The sequence below is a fragment of the Leptosomus discolor genome, chromosome 13 (assembly GCF_034619465.1).
Source record: "Leptosomus discolor isolate bLepDis1 chromosome 13, bLepDis1.hap2, whole genome shotgun sequence".
In the NCBI taxonomy this organism is placed as follows: domain Eukaryota; kingdom Metazoa; phylum Chordata; class Aves; order Leptosomiformes; family Leptosomidae; genus Leptosomus; species Leptosomus discolor.
In genome coordinates, this window is record NC_141403.1 from 22,296,163 (window position 1) to 22,315,400 (window position 19,238).

Sequence of the window (19,238 nt, forward strand, 5' to 3'; positions counted from 1 at the left end):
AAATGTAAATATATTCTTGGAAATCTATTTAAGATACTAATTATGGTTATTTCATCCGTTTACAAGAACTCTGAAAATATTTTAGACCATCAAAATCAATCAGAAGTAAAAGGTTTTTCTTTTGCAGTTTAACAAAATTTGAAATTCTGAGTAAAGAAGCTTTCAGATTTGCTGTTAGAAGACTAAGAAAAACATTACTGAAGTCCACGCAACATCCATCTTAGACAAGCTGCCTCGTGAAGAAAGGAATTTATAACAATTGCTTTATCAAATATATAATCAAGTTTCAATTAAAATTGAATTGACTGAACCCACTTAAGTTAAAAATGCTCTTTTCACATTGGCACTAGCAAAACAAAAATTTGGACGTGGCACGTGCTTGTTTTTAAACCAAATACTAAGTTTTAAGGTGTGACAGTATTGCTTGATAGAAGAGTTTTGAACCGCATACTTATGTTCCAAGTTGAATGTTTAAAAGAAGTTACAGAAATTGCCTAACTGCATGTGTTCTCTAGTGTCCTGCAGTAAGTGCTTCAAAGCAGACAGCGAGATACATCAGCCTTTTTTGGCACACAGATAATGTAACAGAATAAAACAGAGGAAAAAGCAGTGAAAAGATCAGACACAGATGGGATCTATAACTAGAAAGCTCTTAGAAATGAGATATCCAGGGAGACATCGGGGAGAACACTTTTGTCTGTGGCTGGACAAGGACTGGTATTTTGTTAGTGAAACACAGCTTGACTCTAGCATATGGAGACAGTCATCTGATTACACCGATGGAAAGCACTTGAGCCGTGTAGATTAGCAAGATCTTCCAGTCAAATTCCTTCTTCTCAGGCTAAGGCCAGAGCTTCAAAAAGAATAAATGGCTTAAATACTACTGTTCTCAAGATGAAGGAATTCTGATCATTTCTCTGCAGCATATTGCCTCACATCATTCTGGGGGATCTACTTACCGTGTCAGGTACTCTGACAGAAGCCAAACCTTTCACCTAGGGAGGTGCAGCTTTCAGTTAAGGGGAAGGAATGGAGAGGCCAAAGTATTTTAGTGCACAAAGTTACCTGAAAGTGTGCAGTGCAAGGCTTCACCTCACTCATAACATGAGCACAGACAGTTATGGTTACAGACAGCTCATCCAGGGAAGCTTTTAGTACTGCCAAGGGAGGTCGTGCCACTGCTTTTCTGCTAGTGGAATAGTGCAGACAGATATGGAATAGTGCAGACAGATAGTTCCTGATACACTTTACAATTAAGTATTTAGATTAGAAAGAATAAAACAAAAAACACACCCAAAACCCAAACTCTCTGTTTAGGTGGTTCAAAACATGGCAACACATGGCCCGGAAAGCAGTTTCCCTGACCGAGCAGTCGGCAGATACTCCCGACTAAGGAAAGAGCTCCCCAGAACACACACACATGCTAGCCTGACAGAACACAACGGCAGTTCAAATCACTCGCTGCTTGACAGCCCTCAAGCTGGCTTAAGAGCAGCACCTATTTCCCAGGAAATTTTGGGATGGGAAAGCAGACTGACTGGACCAGCTGCTTTTGAAACCGTACAGCTGTGGGGAAGCAGAGGAGGAGAATGTGTCATTAAGGCACACAGAACGTCTAAAAAGTGTAGTAGGACAAGGAGTGATGACCATAGTCCAGTCACAGGTTTTATGGCTCCACCACCTGAGCCCATCTCCCTGTGCTTGCAAAAACTTTATAATCTACACATGCACCCTTCTGCCTGAAGTTACACGCCCCCCCCCCCAATTTTACAACTACAATGGCCACCCAGATGTTCCCCAGCAGTTGTGACAAATACGCAGTTGTGTTAAGAAGAGAGAAATAGTTAATACCTTCACTAGTAGCAAGAATTGCAGCATGGCACTGGTCCACAGTTACACCACAGGCTACATGTCAGGAGACAGGAGTCCCCAGCATTCATGACGGATACATGAGAACCTACTCCTGAGAATTCTTCCCCATCTTATCACGGACGCTTTCAGCAAGCACCGAGTGGGGATGGCACAAGTAATTCCTTGTCCTGCCGTACCTCTGCAGTCACCTTTGCAAGGTCTCAGACACACGGTCAGATTCTCGCCGCCTAATGACTCTGCGCATCCCAGCGAGGCTGCAGTAACCCCCGGGCGCGTTCGCAGGCTGCCCCGCGGAGAAACAGACGCAAACCCTCTACAGCTATTCCTGCTGTGAACCATACTTCATCTGGCAGGAGGTGCCTAACAAGCACCTATCAGGTAACACCAGCACCTACCGTGACACACTGTTCACACGTGTTTTTAAGCCGCTGGCCTCTAAAGCCACGCTGCGAGATACTCGCTCCTTTCAGAGTGCCATGACAGCACACCTGCTGAACTGGAAGAGCTGCCTCTGTAATGGTCCCTTTATGTTCGTCCATTTCATGGGACACGGGTGGCCTGAAGTATGTAAGTAAGAGTTGAAGTATTCACCTCCTCCAATATTTGGGAATTCTGAATGCTTAACTCAGAGAAAGAATGGTGTGCACATGTTTCCTGAGAGAATGCAGGTGGTTATACTGATAATCCTGCATTGATGGGTTAAAAATAAGAATCCAGCTTTCCACAACTGCTCAGACAGCAAGGCTGTTAGAAAATAGAGTCAAGAATAGCAGCATTTTCAAAACATGTCTTTATCCATTTTTTGTAAACCAATTCCCTCAAATGGCCCCAAATGGCGTCACGATCTATCAACTAAGGATTTTTCCTTTGCATGTACAGCATATTAACAATAGTAACCAGAAACAATTTTATATCACATTATATTATATTATAAGGAACATACAGATGACCAAGTCAAATGGAACCTGCATCTGGAACCTGAGCCAGCAACCAGAAAATTATTTTAGGAACCCACTCATTTAGGAAACCTTCCTCATACCTCCTCCTCTGCACAGCAGTCAAGTATATTTTTGGGACAAACTGTCTACAGGTTTGGGGCAGAACAGGAGACTGATAGCATAACCACAGATAGATTTTGTTAAAAGTTATAGCTAAGGTATTGCAATATCTCCTTTATGCTTTTAAGTGCAACATAGTACCTAAGGCTTCTGTAGAGATGGATTTTCATTTATGTCTTTCATGCAACTCATCTGCTAATTTTAAACCCAGGCTCCAGATATGCCACTAGGTCCATCACAACAGATTCAAGCTCTTGCTGTTAATTAGCAAGTGCTGTTAATATCCAGTACAACTTTAGACATGAAAGTAAGGCAGTTTCTACTGGTAAGCATAACAAGCTGCAGGAAAAAGTTGCCTGGTATGCTGCACGTCTGCAAGCTCTTAGAGGTTAACAAGTTGCACAAACATCTGCTAGCTATAGCTAAGCCTTTCCTGGAGCAGGGAAGTTTTGTGCACAACCACTCAGGTTCCGCTCCAGTTCTACAGATTTATACAGATAGAGAAACTTGACACTATCTAATGATAATTAAAAAGAACTCTACATACTTCAACTACACTAAACCCATTTACGAGTTTCCCACAAACCTGAGAGCCCTTTAACAATCCAGGATGTGTGTGGATTCTTGGCTCCTCCCTAAGGCGACAGAATTTTCTGTTAAAGCTTTCTTCGCAAAAAAATCAAAGGCCACTTGTGGTGAAACATGTAATTGCAGATTAAAATAACTGAATGAAATAGCATTTTAGCTACCCTTAATGTAAGAAATTCAAAACTTTTGTTGGTTTTGCCAGATTTTCATGTCTTAAATGGGACTGCAGGAAACCCTAGAAACTGCAACAAATCCAGTTGAAAAAATGGTTAAACTGTTCCTCTTAGTGGACACTTAAAGGCTTAACAGGAGAGCTTCAGGGAACAGGTACGGGGTATTTTAATACTAGGAAAAAAATAATTAATTCCCTTTTTCCGATTTCTTTTCTAACTGGAGTTCTAAATGAACAACGTCATCTGTCAGCCTCAAAAATGAATCCTCTACCTCCTACTTCATACTAGGACAACAGGATTCGACATGATCTCTGCCGGTCCCGGTCCCACACGTCTATCGTATTAGGCTATAAGGGAAGTGCAGGCACAGATGTGTGGGCTGACAGGAAAGGGCATCTCCTTTTTGATGCCAATCTTAGCTAGTATTTTAACTCGCTTGGAGACATGACACCTCACTAAATACGCAATAATTTATTTTTTTTAGATTTAAACAAAGCATGTTTTCCAGACAAAGGAAAATGTACTTTTTTTACTAGAGCATTTCAGGGTTTGGCAGCCTTTTCCTAGTTCAATGAAGGAAAAAAATATTTTTTGCTACTCTTAACTGGATCCTCACAACTTTATTTCCCCCTCCATTTACCACCTATTCTGACTGGGTACACAATCAGCAAAAGGAATTAATAGTATCACTAACCTTTGTTGTCTGCAGCTATAAATCCAAGAATGTTTTCATGTCGTAGCATAACTGTTTGATAAATTTCTGCTTCACGAAACCATGAGCGTTCCTCTCTTGAAGAGAAGATCTTCACAGCAACTTCTTCTCCTCTCCACTTCCCTCGCCAGACTTCTCCAAAGCGACCCTTACCAATGCTTTCTTGAAGTACTATCGTTCTTGCAATTGTTCTTTGCACAAGTAAAGGCAAACCTAAAAAGAAGATTTAACATCAACCTTAAACATCAGTAACAAGATAAGCATTTTCCTAAGCACTAAACAGAAGATCCATATTCTATTAAAATACTTCTCTTCAAATGCACATAAACTCTCTTAAGATTTTAACAGCTTCTTGTGAACTGCTAACAAGTATGTAAGATGCTGCCTTCAACTTTAAAGGCCAGTAAAACAAAGATACAGTGCTACAAACTGCCTCTACTGTGGTTAAAAAGACAACACAAACTTCCTTTCAGTTTAGAATTTTGACAGCTGTTCATCCATAGTTTTATTTTAATGAAAAAAAGAAACAAACCATGAAGCAGTCAGGACTAGGATTGAGGGGGTTTTGTTTGGTTGGGGTTTTTTTTTGTTTGGTTGTGGGTTTTGGTTGGTTTTTTTTTATGTTTTTATTTTTAGAAAAGGACCTGCCCATATCTCTCCTGGCAAAAGCAGTTCAAGACCGCTCTTGCTACCGATTCCTTTACTCCATTTATCACTGGATATGACTCGGTCCATTTCTTAGTTAAAGTTAAACCATGCTTATCGGCAACACTGACTGTTACAAGCTCACACTCGTGCCCAGGTATGCCAGCAGCCTTTTAATACTCTTCAAGCCATTGTAACATAGGAAAACATCCTTGCAACGCAAGCCTCCCATTTACAGGCCATTCTTGTGCACCTCACTATAATTATACACGAGAAATGCTTACATTCATGAAGGTTTTATAGCTTCGGAACACCTACATGCTTCCAACTGACAGCACTTCATAACATGCTTCAGGAAGTTTATACAACAAACAAGAAGCACAGGCATCCCCCAACCAGGGTGGGGGTTTGTTTATTTTAAATCTTTCCTGTTGTAACCGCAAGGCTTGTCTCAGAATTCTGTGGTGATGCTACAGTGCAGGACAAATGCATCAGCCGGGTTACCTGCTCACAATAAGCTCTTTTGGTGCACGATTATATCAGTTAAACCAAAACCGAAGTAAACTACTACTCCATAATCACTGTTCCAATAGCTGAGAGAAGAACACCTGTATTTCTTTGTGCTCTAGAAAATAAATCCAAACTAATAGCTCAAATAGCTAGCTCCTGCCCATCTCCGGATGTTCTTCGCTAATAACAGCACTAGAAGGACATCTGATCTGGCCAGCAGCATTGTCACGCTTGTGTCTCAGCCTGAGGACTGCAAATTAAAGCACAGCAGTGCTCAGAGCAGTTCCTCGAGACTTCTAGACCTACAGGGATTTTCTGCATAACCTGTGCTGAGAACAAACCTACAAGGAGAAAGGAAAGGGGAAAAAAAATGGACACTATACCATTGAATCATTGTCAGGCGCTGCAATAATTCCTACGGAAAAAGATACCATTTTTGCTCTGATAGGTGTCCCAGGGTCAATTGTGCTGCGCCCCCAAACTGTAAAGGCTCACCTGGGAAGCCTAGCTTGTATTCTTTATGGACGCATATTTGAAACGCAGAAGAGGCCAGACTAGAACAACCACGGGACCAAACTCAACCTGAAAACGTAAAATTTTGACTTTGTTGATCAGAGAAAGCTTCCTTCCTCCCTAGCACTTACGTACTGCAAAATCCACTGGCAAATGGTAAAATCCAAGCTGATTTTGTGTACTTGAAATGGGTGATATGCCTAACTTTTCTTTTTCCTACAGCTGTTTCAGAAAACTGTTTGTACCTTTTCAGATGCACTGCTCTCAACTTGCTGTACCATCCACAGACATCCCTTCTTGTTTAAAAAAAGATCTCCAAGGCTATTAGCTAACCTCTAAACTCGTACTAACCTCTCAACCTTCCAGACGTGAAGCACTTCCATTTCACATTATGAAGCCCCAATCATCATTTTAACATCTCACAGTACCAGAAAAACCCTGCTAACTGATCTATCCGCCTTGCTCCTAATACTGATTTTCACAACATTTATAAGATTCACCTGTGCTTTCTCTTACCACCGCTGCTGAACAAGACCAGAAGGTTGGAATTCCTGTTTTTCTCGCCTCCGTAGGAATTCCTTACGGAATTCCTGTTGCAACTGAGCAGTCTCCTCTCTTTGCTATAGAGAAAACAGAGCCCTGTATCGCCAGGAACTTGAGCAACTGCTTTACTGTAAACCAGGCTGCCTAAAGAGTAGCTCACTGGAGCCAGCGACAGCGTTAACCTTTGACGGGCCCGTTGGGCACGACTGTACTTCAAGCACCTGGAGTACAGCTTCTTGCAACCGTGCATGAAGAAAGATGACAGGCAGTTTGCTCATCAGGAGGATGAGAAAATTCAAGCCCATGTTAAATTTAACAGCAGCTCCTAACATTTGGCATCTTGTCTTCAGCCACGGTTATCCAATTTATCCCTGAAGCCTTCATCATCCCCTTCAGACACCATCACAAAGCACTCTCAAAGAAGCTTTCTTCCGAGACTTTAACAAAAGAGTTCTTTTCCATATCTTAACTGTGCTCTGATCAGTTTGGACCAACAACTGTCCAAAGCATAAGAAGTCTGTACCCGATGTGGATAATTTGGGAATTAAGTCCTAAAACAGCCAACAAGAGCAGCTGCTAGCACCTTGCTCGTCTCTGCCCAGAACACTTTCTCTAAAGGGTAATAAAAAAATCCAACTCCAGGAACTGCGAAAAAATCTCATTCCCTTCAAGCTTCTGTGAACCACAGATGAGTTTTAAGGCATTTTACATTTTACATTCACTTCAACTGACTCGCCTTTACTTTGACTTTTGTGACCCTTTGGATTTCTAAACACCAGTTTCTCTTGAAGTCACTACCAGTAACAACCAAAGCTTCTCCCCCTGGTTTTAGGCAATTCTCCCTACTTCCTTGCAACCAAGCTACTTTGTCATTTCTGAGTTGGAGAGTAACAACTGGGCACCCCCATGAGTCTATACGACATGTAGTTGATATTTAGAGATTCGCAGCATGGTCTGAAAATCATTCTCAGCCTCACAAGACTTTGGAATCCTTCTCTTAGAAGCTGCAGTTTCAGCACAAGGATCTATTTTAGATATTTCATCAATTTCTTTCATCAAGCCTCTCTCTGTTTCAGGTCTTGTTCATCATGGAACAACAGGGCAATACTAACAGAAGTCAAGACTGAATAATTAATAACAGTTTATTATTCATCACTGCAGAAAATGAATCCTACTTCCCTTCTGCTCCGAGTAGGAAGCTTGGTTTTGAGTTTTGATCACTTCTCTTTTTTTTTATATGCTTCTCTTCAGAGAATACCATAACACAAAAGTAGTAGAATCCTTTTTATTCCACGATGAGCTCTTTTGGTCCCTCAGCATGAATTTAACAGCAGAACACGTACTTTAGGGCACCAGACTGAACACTTCCTCAGCTGTGCCTCCTAGTTCTGGATTATTTTTTCTGTTCGGTACATTTCCAGTGTGTTTCTTGCAACCTCTCACCCCAACAGCATTCCTTTCACACAGTTCCGTTTCTGACAGGGTTAGCACTATTTTAACTAGCAGCTCTGACTCTTCTCCCTTCAGCGACCTTGTTCCCCATCCCCAGTTTATTCCATAAATATACAGTCTTCTCAAGTTTAAATGTGCTGTAGCAAAGTCTGGATTAAAATACACATTTCAATGAGTCAATTGCTGCAGGCGTATTTCAGGACACACGAAAACGATCCGTTCAAGTGCTAGGGCACTGTGAATTTATAGAGTCATCGACTGACTAATTTGGAGACAAAGCGATACGAATCACTGCAAACATACACACTGCCAGCAGTACAGAAAGTAAGTACTTGAAGCACCTCCTGTCCCACTGCCATAGCAAAAAGGAAGTACAGAACACTAAATAAGGCTAACACTTATCTTGCAAACAGCCAAACAACATGGAGCTCACTGCAGCTGAAGTTAAAAGATCACTCTTAAGGAAACATTCAGTCTTGTTTCACAGGGAATGTGACTTAGTCTTACAAGCGTAAAAACAAATCAGTGAAGAGCTTTCCTTAGGGGAAGTCCAATTAGACCATATTTGCTGGTTTTCTTCCTCTGATGCGGCCATCAGCAGCCAATGCTCCAACACTATAGCAGGTCGGGTGCTCTGGGAACATAGACCAGCTTGAGTGTCCTGAAGCTCTGCAGCTAAGTCATTCCCTGGTGTGCTGCTTTTACTTATAGTGTAATTCGCAACAGGCAAGGAAAGAGTCAGTAGTTTCCAACCATTTGCTCTGGAGGAAGAATCCTAAGTTTCTTCTGACCTTATTTTGAAGGAGTACTTTCAGAGTTTGCAAACATGAAGACAGGTTCAGAAGGAAGATGAAGGAATATTCCTGATAACTAAAGGAAAGGCCAATTGACAACTAAGTCTGAATTAACATTATCACAGACCTAAAGAAGTGTGGGAAAGCAGCCACGTAGGAAGTGGCAGAAGTGCTGTGTTTATCTACTGAAGGTGGAAGGGAACTACCAACCAAACAGCACTTTAAAACAAACAAGACTTAAACACAGCTTCAAGGGAAAACTTTAAACATTTTCTTTCCTGGGTTTACTGAAGTGATAGCAGCTAGTACCTTTTGCATACGATTACTTATCCATATAGAACACACACCTGCTCTTTTAAGGTTTAACTTTTTTAAAAAAAAATAAAATTAGAAATTCTTTTCAGCCTTCTTTAGGAAAAGTCTGCACCTGCAGACATTAAGCGTTTCATGCTCCTAATAGTGTAACAATCGTATATCATAGCTTCCTGCATTCCAAGAAATGTAAACCTTTGACTCCTTCATATTCTGTTACTAAGTCTCTTACTCCTATATACCACCCCTTGAAAGAACATAAATAACTGGAGGATTAAGTCCAGTATTTGCATTTACCAAGTTCTAGCCCAATTATATGGGAAGTTCCATTAGTCATTTTCATTATTTGATTTCGTTACTACTGTTAATAAATGAGAAAACTGAGATAAACACAAACTACTAAAGCTCCAGTTCTAACCAGAGAGCAACCTACCCTCAACTGAAACGTAACTGCCCACACACTTGGTGCAACCTCACCTTCTTCAGTGAAGATACGACTAAAGATGACTTATTTTGACCTATATTCTAAACATATTCAGCAAGTTACATTGATTTCACTTGACAGAGCAATAGACTCTAAACAGTTTTACCAGTTGCTGCCCTTGGGATAGAAACACCAACTAGACTAGCTTAGGTTTTGTTGCCATGATTTTTTCCAATTCTGGGAAATTAAAGAGTTCAGCAGTTGAGAATCAAACACCAGTATTTCTTTGCAGAAAGTACTCTGAAAGGGCACGGATGTTTCAGCACATGCATTTGCAAGTAGCGGGAATAATTTTCAGTATTAAATTATTTCAACTTTTTATACAGTAGAAAGCTGATAAGACACCGCAGTACACAATCTGATGTCTTGCTCCTTAACGTGGACCAGAGATTAATTAATTTATACAATGACTTATCTGACACATCATCCCCTATTAACGCTTATTAAACCACATTTCTGTGACACAGACCACCACAATCCTATAAGCAACTGTGTCAGGATTACAATAGCAGAGACTATACGCAATGAACAGACCATTGCCTCATCTTCCCAGAGCAACACCTGTTGAAGTCAGAATTAAAACAAAAATTCATTAAATCAAGGGACAAAAATCCTTCAGATGTGCTCTGCACACCGCATCCATTCCATATGCATAGAAACGGCTATTTGCAACTGAAAAAATACCTTCTGTAAGGAGAGAACTGGCTAAAATATTAACTCAGAAGTCAGAACAACCTTCATATACCAATAGCTATATAGCTAAAAATGAATCTTCAGTTTAAAGCTAAAGAAAAAAACAACTTCACAAGTTATCTCAAAACCACAGAAGATGGCAATTTAGATATGCTGCACGGAACAAAGAGGTAAAGGGCTGAGCCTTACTAACAGAAGAAACAAAACATTTGCAATAGCTGACTGTGACACGTCCTGCGTATCAGACTGTACTCTCAGAATGACGAGGAACAGCAGCAGCTACCCACTATGTTTCTTGTACTCCACTTATTTCCATATATTGAGTCTTCACTGGTATTGAATGAATCTACATGGAAGTAGCTCTTCTAGTCATTTCTCCAGTTAATTATAAGTTTACATAGATTTGACAATATTAAAAAAATTTGATGCCTTACAAGGCTCTTGAACACAGAGTAATTACTACTAGAAGTGTGACAGTACCTGACCCAGAGCCTGAAGTTGTCATATCATAAATTAAATCCTTTAAAGTAGTTCCTTCTGATATAAAGGGACGATCCAGTGAGGGATCTTCTTCGCTTGGCACACGATGATGAATTACAGTACGATTATGACAAAGATATAGAATCAACATTAGTGAAATGCAGACAAAGCAGACAGGTCCAGCAATAACAGCAGCCAGTTCCACAGGTCCTAGATTAGAAGCTGGTTTTCCTGGAGTAGGGCCTGACAGTAAAAAGAAAAGGAAACGGTAAAACTATTTCTTTCTTTTTATGCAACTAAGTTTATTGTATTTCACAGTGATCTTCAAATTATTTAAATCTATTTGCTACAACCGTTGCACAGTAACTTTTTCAAGGATCAAAATAAGCATTACAAAGGACAAAAGCAGCTATTTGCTTACTCACAGCTTCCATTTAACTTGCATGTCAGTCTTCAAAGCTGCCCTTAACATCCCTATCCAGAAGATTAAATTTCTTGTTCCAAATCTCTGGCAACTTTATTTGCAGAATCTAAGGCGTACTTTAGGCGTTCAAATTCACCTACAACTTCAGAACCGAAACCTCTACTCTTAGAGCACTTCGTGTTTTTTTTTTTTTTTTAAAAAAAAAAAAATCAAATATGCCAAACCCCCTTACCTGGTGTCGGAACTGGAAGTTCAATTTTATTGCAGTGGTCTCTGTCACAGCAATGAGACACAGTAATGACTCCATCTCTGGTGGAGGGGGCACAAACAAACGGCCTGTCTCGGGGAATCAAGTCAATCTCTGCTATACACATACTGTTGTGTATGACTTTGTCTGCAGTTCGTGTTACTGAAGTAAAACACAGCCCATCTGTCACACACGTGAAGTTGTCTTTTGTACAGAGATGGCAGTAACACTGTAGTGCTGTGTTGAGAAAAAACATGAGTGTTAGTATTGGTACATGTTCTGAGCTAAGAAAGAACCTGAATGACTAAAGAAAAGTTCAAAACACTACGAGGCCTGTAATCTTTTTGGTTGCATAAACACCAAACTGTAACACTACAGAACAACACTACAAGGCTTTTTAGTGGGACAAAAAAAAAAAAAAAAAAGGAGATGAGCAGATGAAAGAAAGTCAAATGTAAAGCTGAAGTCAACGCTCCTGATACAGTTATGTATTAAAAGGAAAAGGCTGCAATCCTTTGACGTCCCTCCAGGTAAAGAAGTTCCATTACAGTTCCTCATCTTAAGACTGAGACTTTTCAGTAACACCGTATCCTCCAGAGCATGCTATTCTGCTACTTTCAACCCCAATACAGATAATGCCATTTTTTCCACACTAACCTTGGGTATAGCTTTCGTAAGTAACAAAGAGGACGCTGCTAGCTACCCAAGATTAATGCTTTATACATTACTCGGTGGCTTCAATTTTGTGCTGAGGAAAGGGCACATAAAGGCTTAATGCTCGTTAAAAAACAAACCCTGAAGGACCTGAGAATGTATCCTTTCACACCCGCATAATATGGTTTAGACTTGTTATTTATGAAGCCACAGGAAAACACTGCCACACATTATTCAAGTTCCTGGTTTACTAAAGCCATCAATTGCACTAGTGAAGGAGGGGGCATGGGGAGGGAAGCAGGAATGACAGACTAATCATGTCTAAGATGATCAAGTTTCATTCTTTAAATTGCAGAAATTCTTGGAGAAGGAAGACTACTACTTCAAATTTCTTTCTCCATTCCATCCAGCATTTACAGGACGAAAGCCCGACAGAAAACAGTGCAGTAGCAACAATAAAAATATCAATATGCTCGGACTCCACTCGTACATCTGTGGAGAGCCAAAGCTAGCACAGAACTTGTGTACATGCATGCACAAAGATTAAAAATACAGAAATTTATACAAATTTCAAATCTTAAACATTCATGCCCAAAGCACAAAAATGTGCCAAGCCATAAACAAGCCTCTTTCAAGCATACATTCAAAATGTCACACCAAAGGTGTGAGGATTAGTAAGTGGCAAAGCAAAAGTTGCTCCAAAAATCTGAAATTGGGTGTTTCACTTGAATGCAAGAGTTTAAGATAATTGCCTGAATAGCCTCGGATTTTACACCCCCTCTATCATTGGATATCATGGATTTAAGTAAGTGGTGATCTGATCTCAAATATATATTCTCAGGTCTCAATTCTGAGGTGCACCCCTTTCTCTGAAAACACCTCCTTCCCCCAAGATTTTGAATCAAAACAAATTATGGTAAATCATCCTCCACTGTTACAGAAAAGATATGACAAAGTTCTTAAGACCCACTACAGAAAGATATCCCATGTTTCAGAGAGAGTCACCAGCCCACAGACCTGTCAGAAAAAGGGAGAAAAAACCATGAATGGGATGCAAAGTGATTTTTTTAGTATGAAGATTATTAAAAATTAGAAGGTATATGAAATGAGAACTAGCACACAGGAAGGCAAAGCTCCTTAACAGCACCCCTTTTCGAAAAGGCAATTTCTCAACCCCAGCACCCCATCAGAGAAGTAAGGAAAGTCTTATGATTCGGAGTTTAACTCTGAGAACATTTAACAGTTATTTTCCTGTTGGCCTGCCTTTCGTAATTTACACTTAAATTATTTTTAACACATTAAAACCATTAAAAGTTTCCTAAAATATTCACACATCGGTATTTCTTTCAACTTCCTTAACAAGCAGGCCTTTATCTCACTTGCTTAATCCATTACTTTTTTTTTCCTATTTAAATAATATTCTTGGCTCATCACAGCCGCACCCGCACCCGAATGCCTAAAGACAGAGGCAGATATTCAGTCAGATATATTTACACCGAGTCACTGTACAGAGGCCAAGTTACTTGAAGGGAAAAATGAGGCTTGGGTCGCCCTCATTACGCTTATTCATCTTCCTGATCCTGTGAAGTTGTCGAAACACACTGATACTGCTGTGGCTAAATAGAGCACTTGGTGTCTGATCTTCCTCCCCCGGTTCGTTCCCACCTCTCTCTCGCTACAGCATTCCCAACAACCTGACACAGCCTACACTTCTGTTCCCGTTAGGTGCCGCTATCTCCAGTCCACTGTCCCATACGACTGACGGGTCTCCTGTCACACACAGATCGCGACTGCCTTCTGAAGCCACTCTCCCCCTCCCTTAAAAGCCACAAACAATGCCTAATCAGCTGAATAGCCAAAGCTTCTAGGAATACGGGTTTTTGCTGCTCTCTAGTGGACATACTCTTAGAAAAACACATTAAAAATGCTGCAGCCCCCTTCCTAGTCTCGCCACTTAAAATTCCTCACGCCTTCCAACTCAAGTGCATACCAGTACAATTTCCATATTTTACTAACAGGAAAACTAATTCAGCATCTTAAGCAACAATCCATACCAGGAGGAGAGGAAACAGAATCGAATATCCTTGCCCATGTCTCACTCTATCTGGAAAGTACCCATCAAAAGAACAAGGACTATGACGATATGAACACATTGTAGATGAGATTTAGCATCAGTGGGACGAGGAGATGTCAATGACCAACTGCAGTTAAACCACTTCATTCCCTTAAGGAAGTGTACTCACTTATAACTGATCTCAAAAAAAAATATCATACTGTTGTCCTCTTAGAGATAAACTTTTGCTTTGTCTCCATGTAGTCCATGTTCTTCTCAGAGAAGCATCAGAAACCAATCAGGTATTGCAGTTCACTGAAATGAATACATACACTGCTAGAACGGGCTGATAACAGTAGGTAATGAATGATAATTCTGATGTGAGCTCATCTTCCAGAGCTGGTAATATTTTTCAGGTATAATGCATTTCAACACATTTGGAAAACACCCTTTAAATCCACTACCACAAAAAGCTCCTTCAAAACTACTGAACTCAAACAGAACAAGAAGAAAAAAAGTTTCACTCAGGTCTTAGTCCAAGTCTTCCATGGCACAGAACTTTTTTTTTCTTCATTTTTTTTTAAGTATTACAACACTGTTTGGATGGAACCACTAGGAAGAAGCTCCACTACTGACTAATGAAAGGTCATCTCTGTTCAAGTGATACGAGGCTTGGGAGGGAGATGAAAGTACAGACAGTGAAACGAATGCACCGAAGGTTATACAGACAACCATGGACGAAGCCCAGAACAGAAACTGGGTCAGCAGAGCCATTTAGCGACTCCTCTATTGCATTTCCTCAATCTGATGTAATAATAGATTAACCTCTTGTGTTGAATACAATTACTTGGGTAGTTTCTCAGGCTCAGACTCTCAGTTTGACAGTTCTGTATTCCTTTTTAAAAGTGCCTCTTCCACAGGTGTTGCCGCCTGGAAAGCCCACAGCGAGGGTAAAGCAGGCTGGCAGTATCAATGAGACACTGAAACTACATAGCTTGACAAGACTTAAAATAAGCTGGTTCCCAAGAGCTCAGATATTAATACCATATACAAAACGTGAACAGAGAATTAAGTACACCCTATCCACTCAACATTTACAAGTCTGTACCATCAGGCACCTATCAAAACCAGTCTTTTTTTGGTATCTGTTGTCTTTCTGAAGACAATTGCACAAAGCCTTTATTTTTAGAATTGCATAAAACCCCACAGATCACTGTACAGTAGTTGCTAACACCCCGCAGAACTACTTCAACCAGACAGTTTAGCACTGAGCACCACTGTCAGCCAAGGAACTTTTGGCTGGAAACCATGTATTGAAATACTGTCTTTTGAAGGATGCTACAAAGGGTATTACAGCAGTTAAAACTTGTGAGGTGCTCTAAAAGAACCCCAAACCCACATCTCATTATGACTAACTAACAATTTTATATTATTAATACTTCTATTTGTTTAATCATATATCTTTGTTTTATAAATTTTAAAAAGCCAAATAGTCTCAGACCCCCAAGAGCAGCACTATGCTGAAGAAGAAACTCCACATCCTTCTCTTGTGACATTGTAACGTTTCTCCCATGGAAAATATATTTTTTTGAAACAAAAGTGGAACTTCACCAGAAGAACAATGAAGACTCCTGGTTCCACACGAAACAGAGTCTCAAGGGTTAAAGAAGCGAGGGTACGATGTGCAAGAAACAGTAACATATTTCGGGGAGATAAGCAAGAGGGCTGCAGTACTTACTAGTAGGTTTTTCCCTACCCAATAAAATTTGCCAGAAGCAAAAAAGCATTAATAGAGAGAGGTGCTGCCAGCTTCCTCTTCTCTTATTCAGGCAATCCCCTCAAACAACACACCTGACTCATCTCTGAACGCTTCTAGTGCAAGACACAAAAATGTTTAGGTCTTACAGTACCTGGGACGTGGGTACATATTTTAACCGTGGTACTTCATGACCTTCACTAACTCATTCTTCTCACAAAGGCACTAACTAAGCTTAGCTGTTGTAAAGTAACAGCACTGGATGTCAAGTTTTCAGGACAACTTTCACATACGTTTCATCCATCTATGTTAAGCAAAGCTTCCACTGAAAGCAGCAGTTTCTGGCAACCAAAGCGATGCAGTCGAGACAACAGGCAGATGACTTTATTAAGGCACTATCCTCAACTTGCAAGTAATGATAGAGCCTTGTGAAAAATCCCAGGTTCAAAAAAGCACTGTTATGTTCTCCATAGTGCAGATGCCAAGTGGCACTATCGGGTTTTTTGCATCTCTTCCATAAAGCTATTCACAGATACATTCATGCCTCTTACAGCAAGATACGTTAAAAATTTGTTTCTGGCATCTTTCATAGAGGACTATGCTTTGGAAAAACAAAAGAAAGTTAGAATTAAAAGCCTAGGTCATAATTTTACTGAAGTTATGAAAGAATAACGATCTCCTTCATCTGTACTTTTAAATTCTTTTCAGCACACAAATCAGATTTCCATCTTTATTTGCAATTAGAAGCAATTGTGTGAATGCAAGGGTTTCCAAGAGATGACTCCCCAGAATTTTGGGGAGACCAAAGACTATGGCTCACACGGTTAAAAAAAAAAAAAAAAAGCCAAGTTTCAGACTCTGTTCAAATGCTCTGTTAGCTGCTGTGATTCATTAGATGCCTGATGTCCATATAAACCTATGACAGGATGATTCGTTCACGCAGGAACACCGGTCTATTGCTGAACAGCAGCACCAGAAGCAATCAAAAAACGGAAAATGCCTAGCTTTGTCAGCCCATGGTAAGAACACTGAGTGACAGTAGCCAAATCACACCCTGTGCTGATTTGTCAACTTAGACATAACATTCAGGCAAATTAACCCCCTTCCAGTACCAGGACCCGCCTATGACTTATGGATCAAGAACCCTGAATGCCTCCCTATTCTGTTGGAGAGGAAGGATTTCTCTTTTAAACAAAAGGCAGCACACCACCGCTTCCATCCTTGAGCTTTTGTATGGAAGGCTATTGCCTTGTTTTCACATAAAGCTTTTGAACCTTAATTTCACGACTGAGATTAAGCGAAAACTGTTGACTGGTCAGAGGCATTAAAAGGGACAAGTTCAAAGCTCAAATCAAGGTAAAAATTCCTTCAACGTCTAAATTGGATGCATTACATAAGAAAGCCTTAAATTATTAAAGCCTGCTGCACCTTTTCAAGAGCACAAGAGCCACCATGGGTAACTTGGGCTTATTCCACTATTTATACATCAAAGATTCTCCATCTTCCTCAATAAGAATACGGGCAATTAACACAGCATTTTAGCATAACAAATTATGTTTTCTTTAAGTAATATTGTCTTCACAGCACAAGTACCATCTTAGATTGAATTACAAACAGCACGGTAAAAATCCAGACTGGGGGATGTCTTAAGGCTGCAATTGAAGAAGAAAGTCGTGGTGCTTCTCCACTTCCTCTTTAAACCCCAAAGCAACATACAATCCACCTACAGAAGAATTTAAGAAGTAGACCGATTACAAAACACAGAATCTGTCATCACCATCACCTAACTTACTACGCACGAAACTGAAACCTAAACCAATTAGAGTGGGATGTCTGTAACAGTTGTGTACCCCATCAGGACGTATGACCCGAACTGCTAACCGAAGAACAAAACGACTTTTTTTTTTTTTAAATTAAAATGGAAAAATATCTATTTCTCACATCTCTGAACACTATTAAGATCCCCTGTTTCATGAATTAGCTCTGCAACAACACAGCCCTGACACCCCATCGCTCTCACAAGGCAGCGCAGGCACTGAAGGCTGGAGGACCCAACCTACGGTACAATATTCCCCAAAGATGAGATTCCGGCACGGTTTGGTCCCCCCAGGGCAGGCAGGGGAGCTGTCTGACTGACCACCGGCCGGAGCCGCCCGGGCAGGGGCTGCCAGCACCCCGCACCGCGGCGGGCACCGGGGCCGAAGCACCTGCCGTGGGAGCTCGGGGGGTCTTTCCCCTTCCCTACGCGGAACGCTCAACACGTACCCGCACCAGCCGCCGCCGCTCGCCTCTCCCCGCCCGCAGCGCCCCTTGTACGCGCTCCCCGGCCACCCAAGGGGGCCCGCAAGGCACGGCCGCTTTTCCCCGGTGCCGGGCGGGGCGGGCAGGCAGCCTCCGCGGGACGGCAGCGCTCACGGGCTGCCCTGCCCGCAGCGGCGGAGGAGGATGCCCGCCACCCGCGACCGAGTCGCTCCGCGGTCCACGGCCGCCCGCAGCCGCGGGGGCGAGGAGGGGCCGGGGCCCGCCGCGGGGGCAAGGGCCGGCGGGCTGCCGGGGCGCGGGAAAGTTGCGGCAGGCAGACGCCACCCGAGGCGCCGCTGCGAGGGGGCCGGGCGGACACCGGCGGGTGTCAAGGGGAGCCGCCGCGGGCACCAAGTTCACCCCAGCGGCCGCACGCCCGCCCCGCGCCGCGGCCCCTCCGGCCGCCGCGCTCGGCCAACAAAGGGAAGAGCCGTCCCCGGGCTCCGCCAGGCTCGGACACCGCGGGGGTGGGGGAAGGCGACTCCGCCCCAGCCGGCCCCTCCGCCATGTTGTTGAAAGGAACCGACGGGGACCCGCAGCCCCCCGCCGCTCTCCTCCCCCCCGCCCCAGGCACCACCTCGCCCGCTCCCTCCCCTCCCTCCTTCCCCTGGACACGCGTGCACTCACCGGCCGCCCCGGGGAAGAGCAGCGCGGCCGCCACCAGCCGCAGCAGGGCCCAGGGCCGCGGAGTGGCCGCTGCCGCCATGGTCCGGTCCCCAAACCGTAGAGCCAGGGCGCGCGCGCGCGCCCGCGCGCCAGGATTCCGCCTCGCGACCCCCCTTCCCCGCCCCTCCCCCCCCTCCCTCCCGCCTGAGCGAGATACGAAGCGCCGCTCGCGCCGCCGGCACCTCCCCAGCGCGCTCCTGCCGCTACTGCCACGGCCGCAGCGGCGCCGCCTGATTGGCCGGCCTGCCCGGCTCCTCGCCCGCCCCGCCCCGCCCCCCGGCAGCTGCCGAGAGCCCCAACAACAACAG

General features: G+C 42.7%; 1 protein-coding gene across 7 annotated transcripts in view; it reads right to left on the minus strand.

Moving 5' to 3' along the window:
- TGFBR1 (transforming growth factor beta receptor 1) overlaps nt 1-18,970 on the minus strand; it is a 35,845-nt gene extending 16,875 nt beyond the window's left edge. For 2 of the 7 annotated variants that reach the window (XM_086472680.1, XM_086472679.1), the window contains exons 1-4: nt 18,892-18,970; nt 11,486-11,737; nt 10,830-11,072; nt 4,386-4,616 (exon numbers count right to left, since the gene is read on the minus strand). In XM_086472680.1, the coding sequence (XP_086328806.1) occupies nt 4,386-4,616; nt 10,830-11,072; nt 11,486-11,737; nt 18,892-18,970 (805 nt within the window). Of the gene's footprint in view, nt 1-4,385; nt 4,617-10,829; nt 11,073-11,485; nt 11,738-18,891 lie in introns of those variants that run through there. The other 5 variants (XM_086472682.1, XM_009949723.2, XM_086472681.1 and 2 more) reach the window with 4 other exon arrangements.
- Nucleotides 18,971-19,238: the final 268 nt, after the last annotated feature.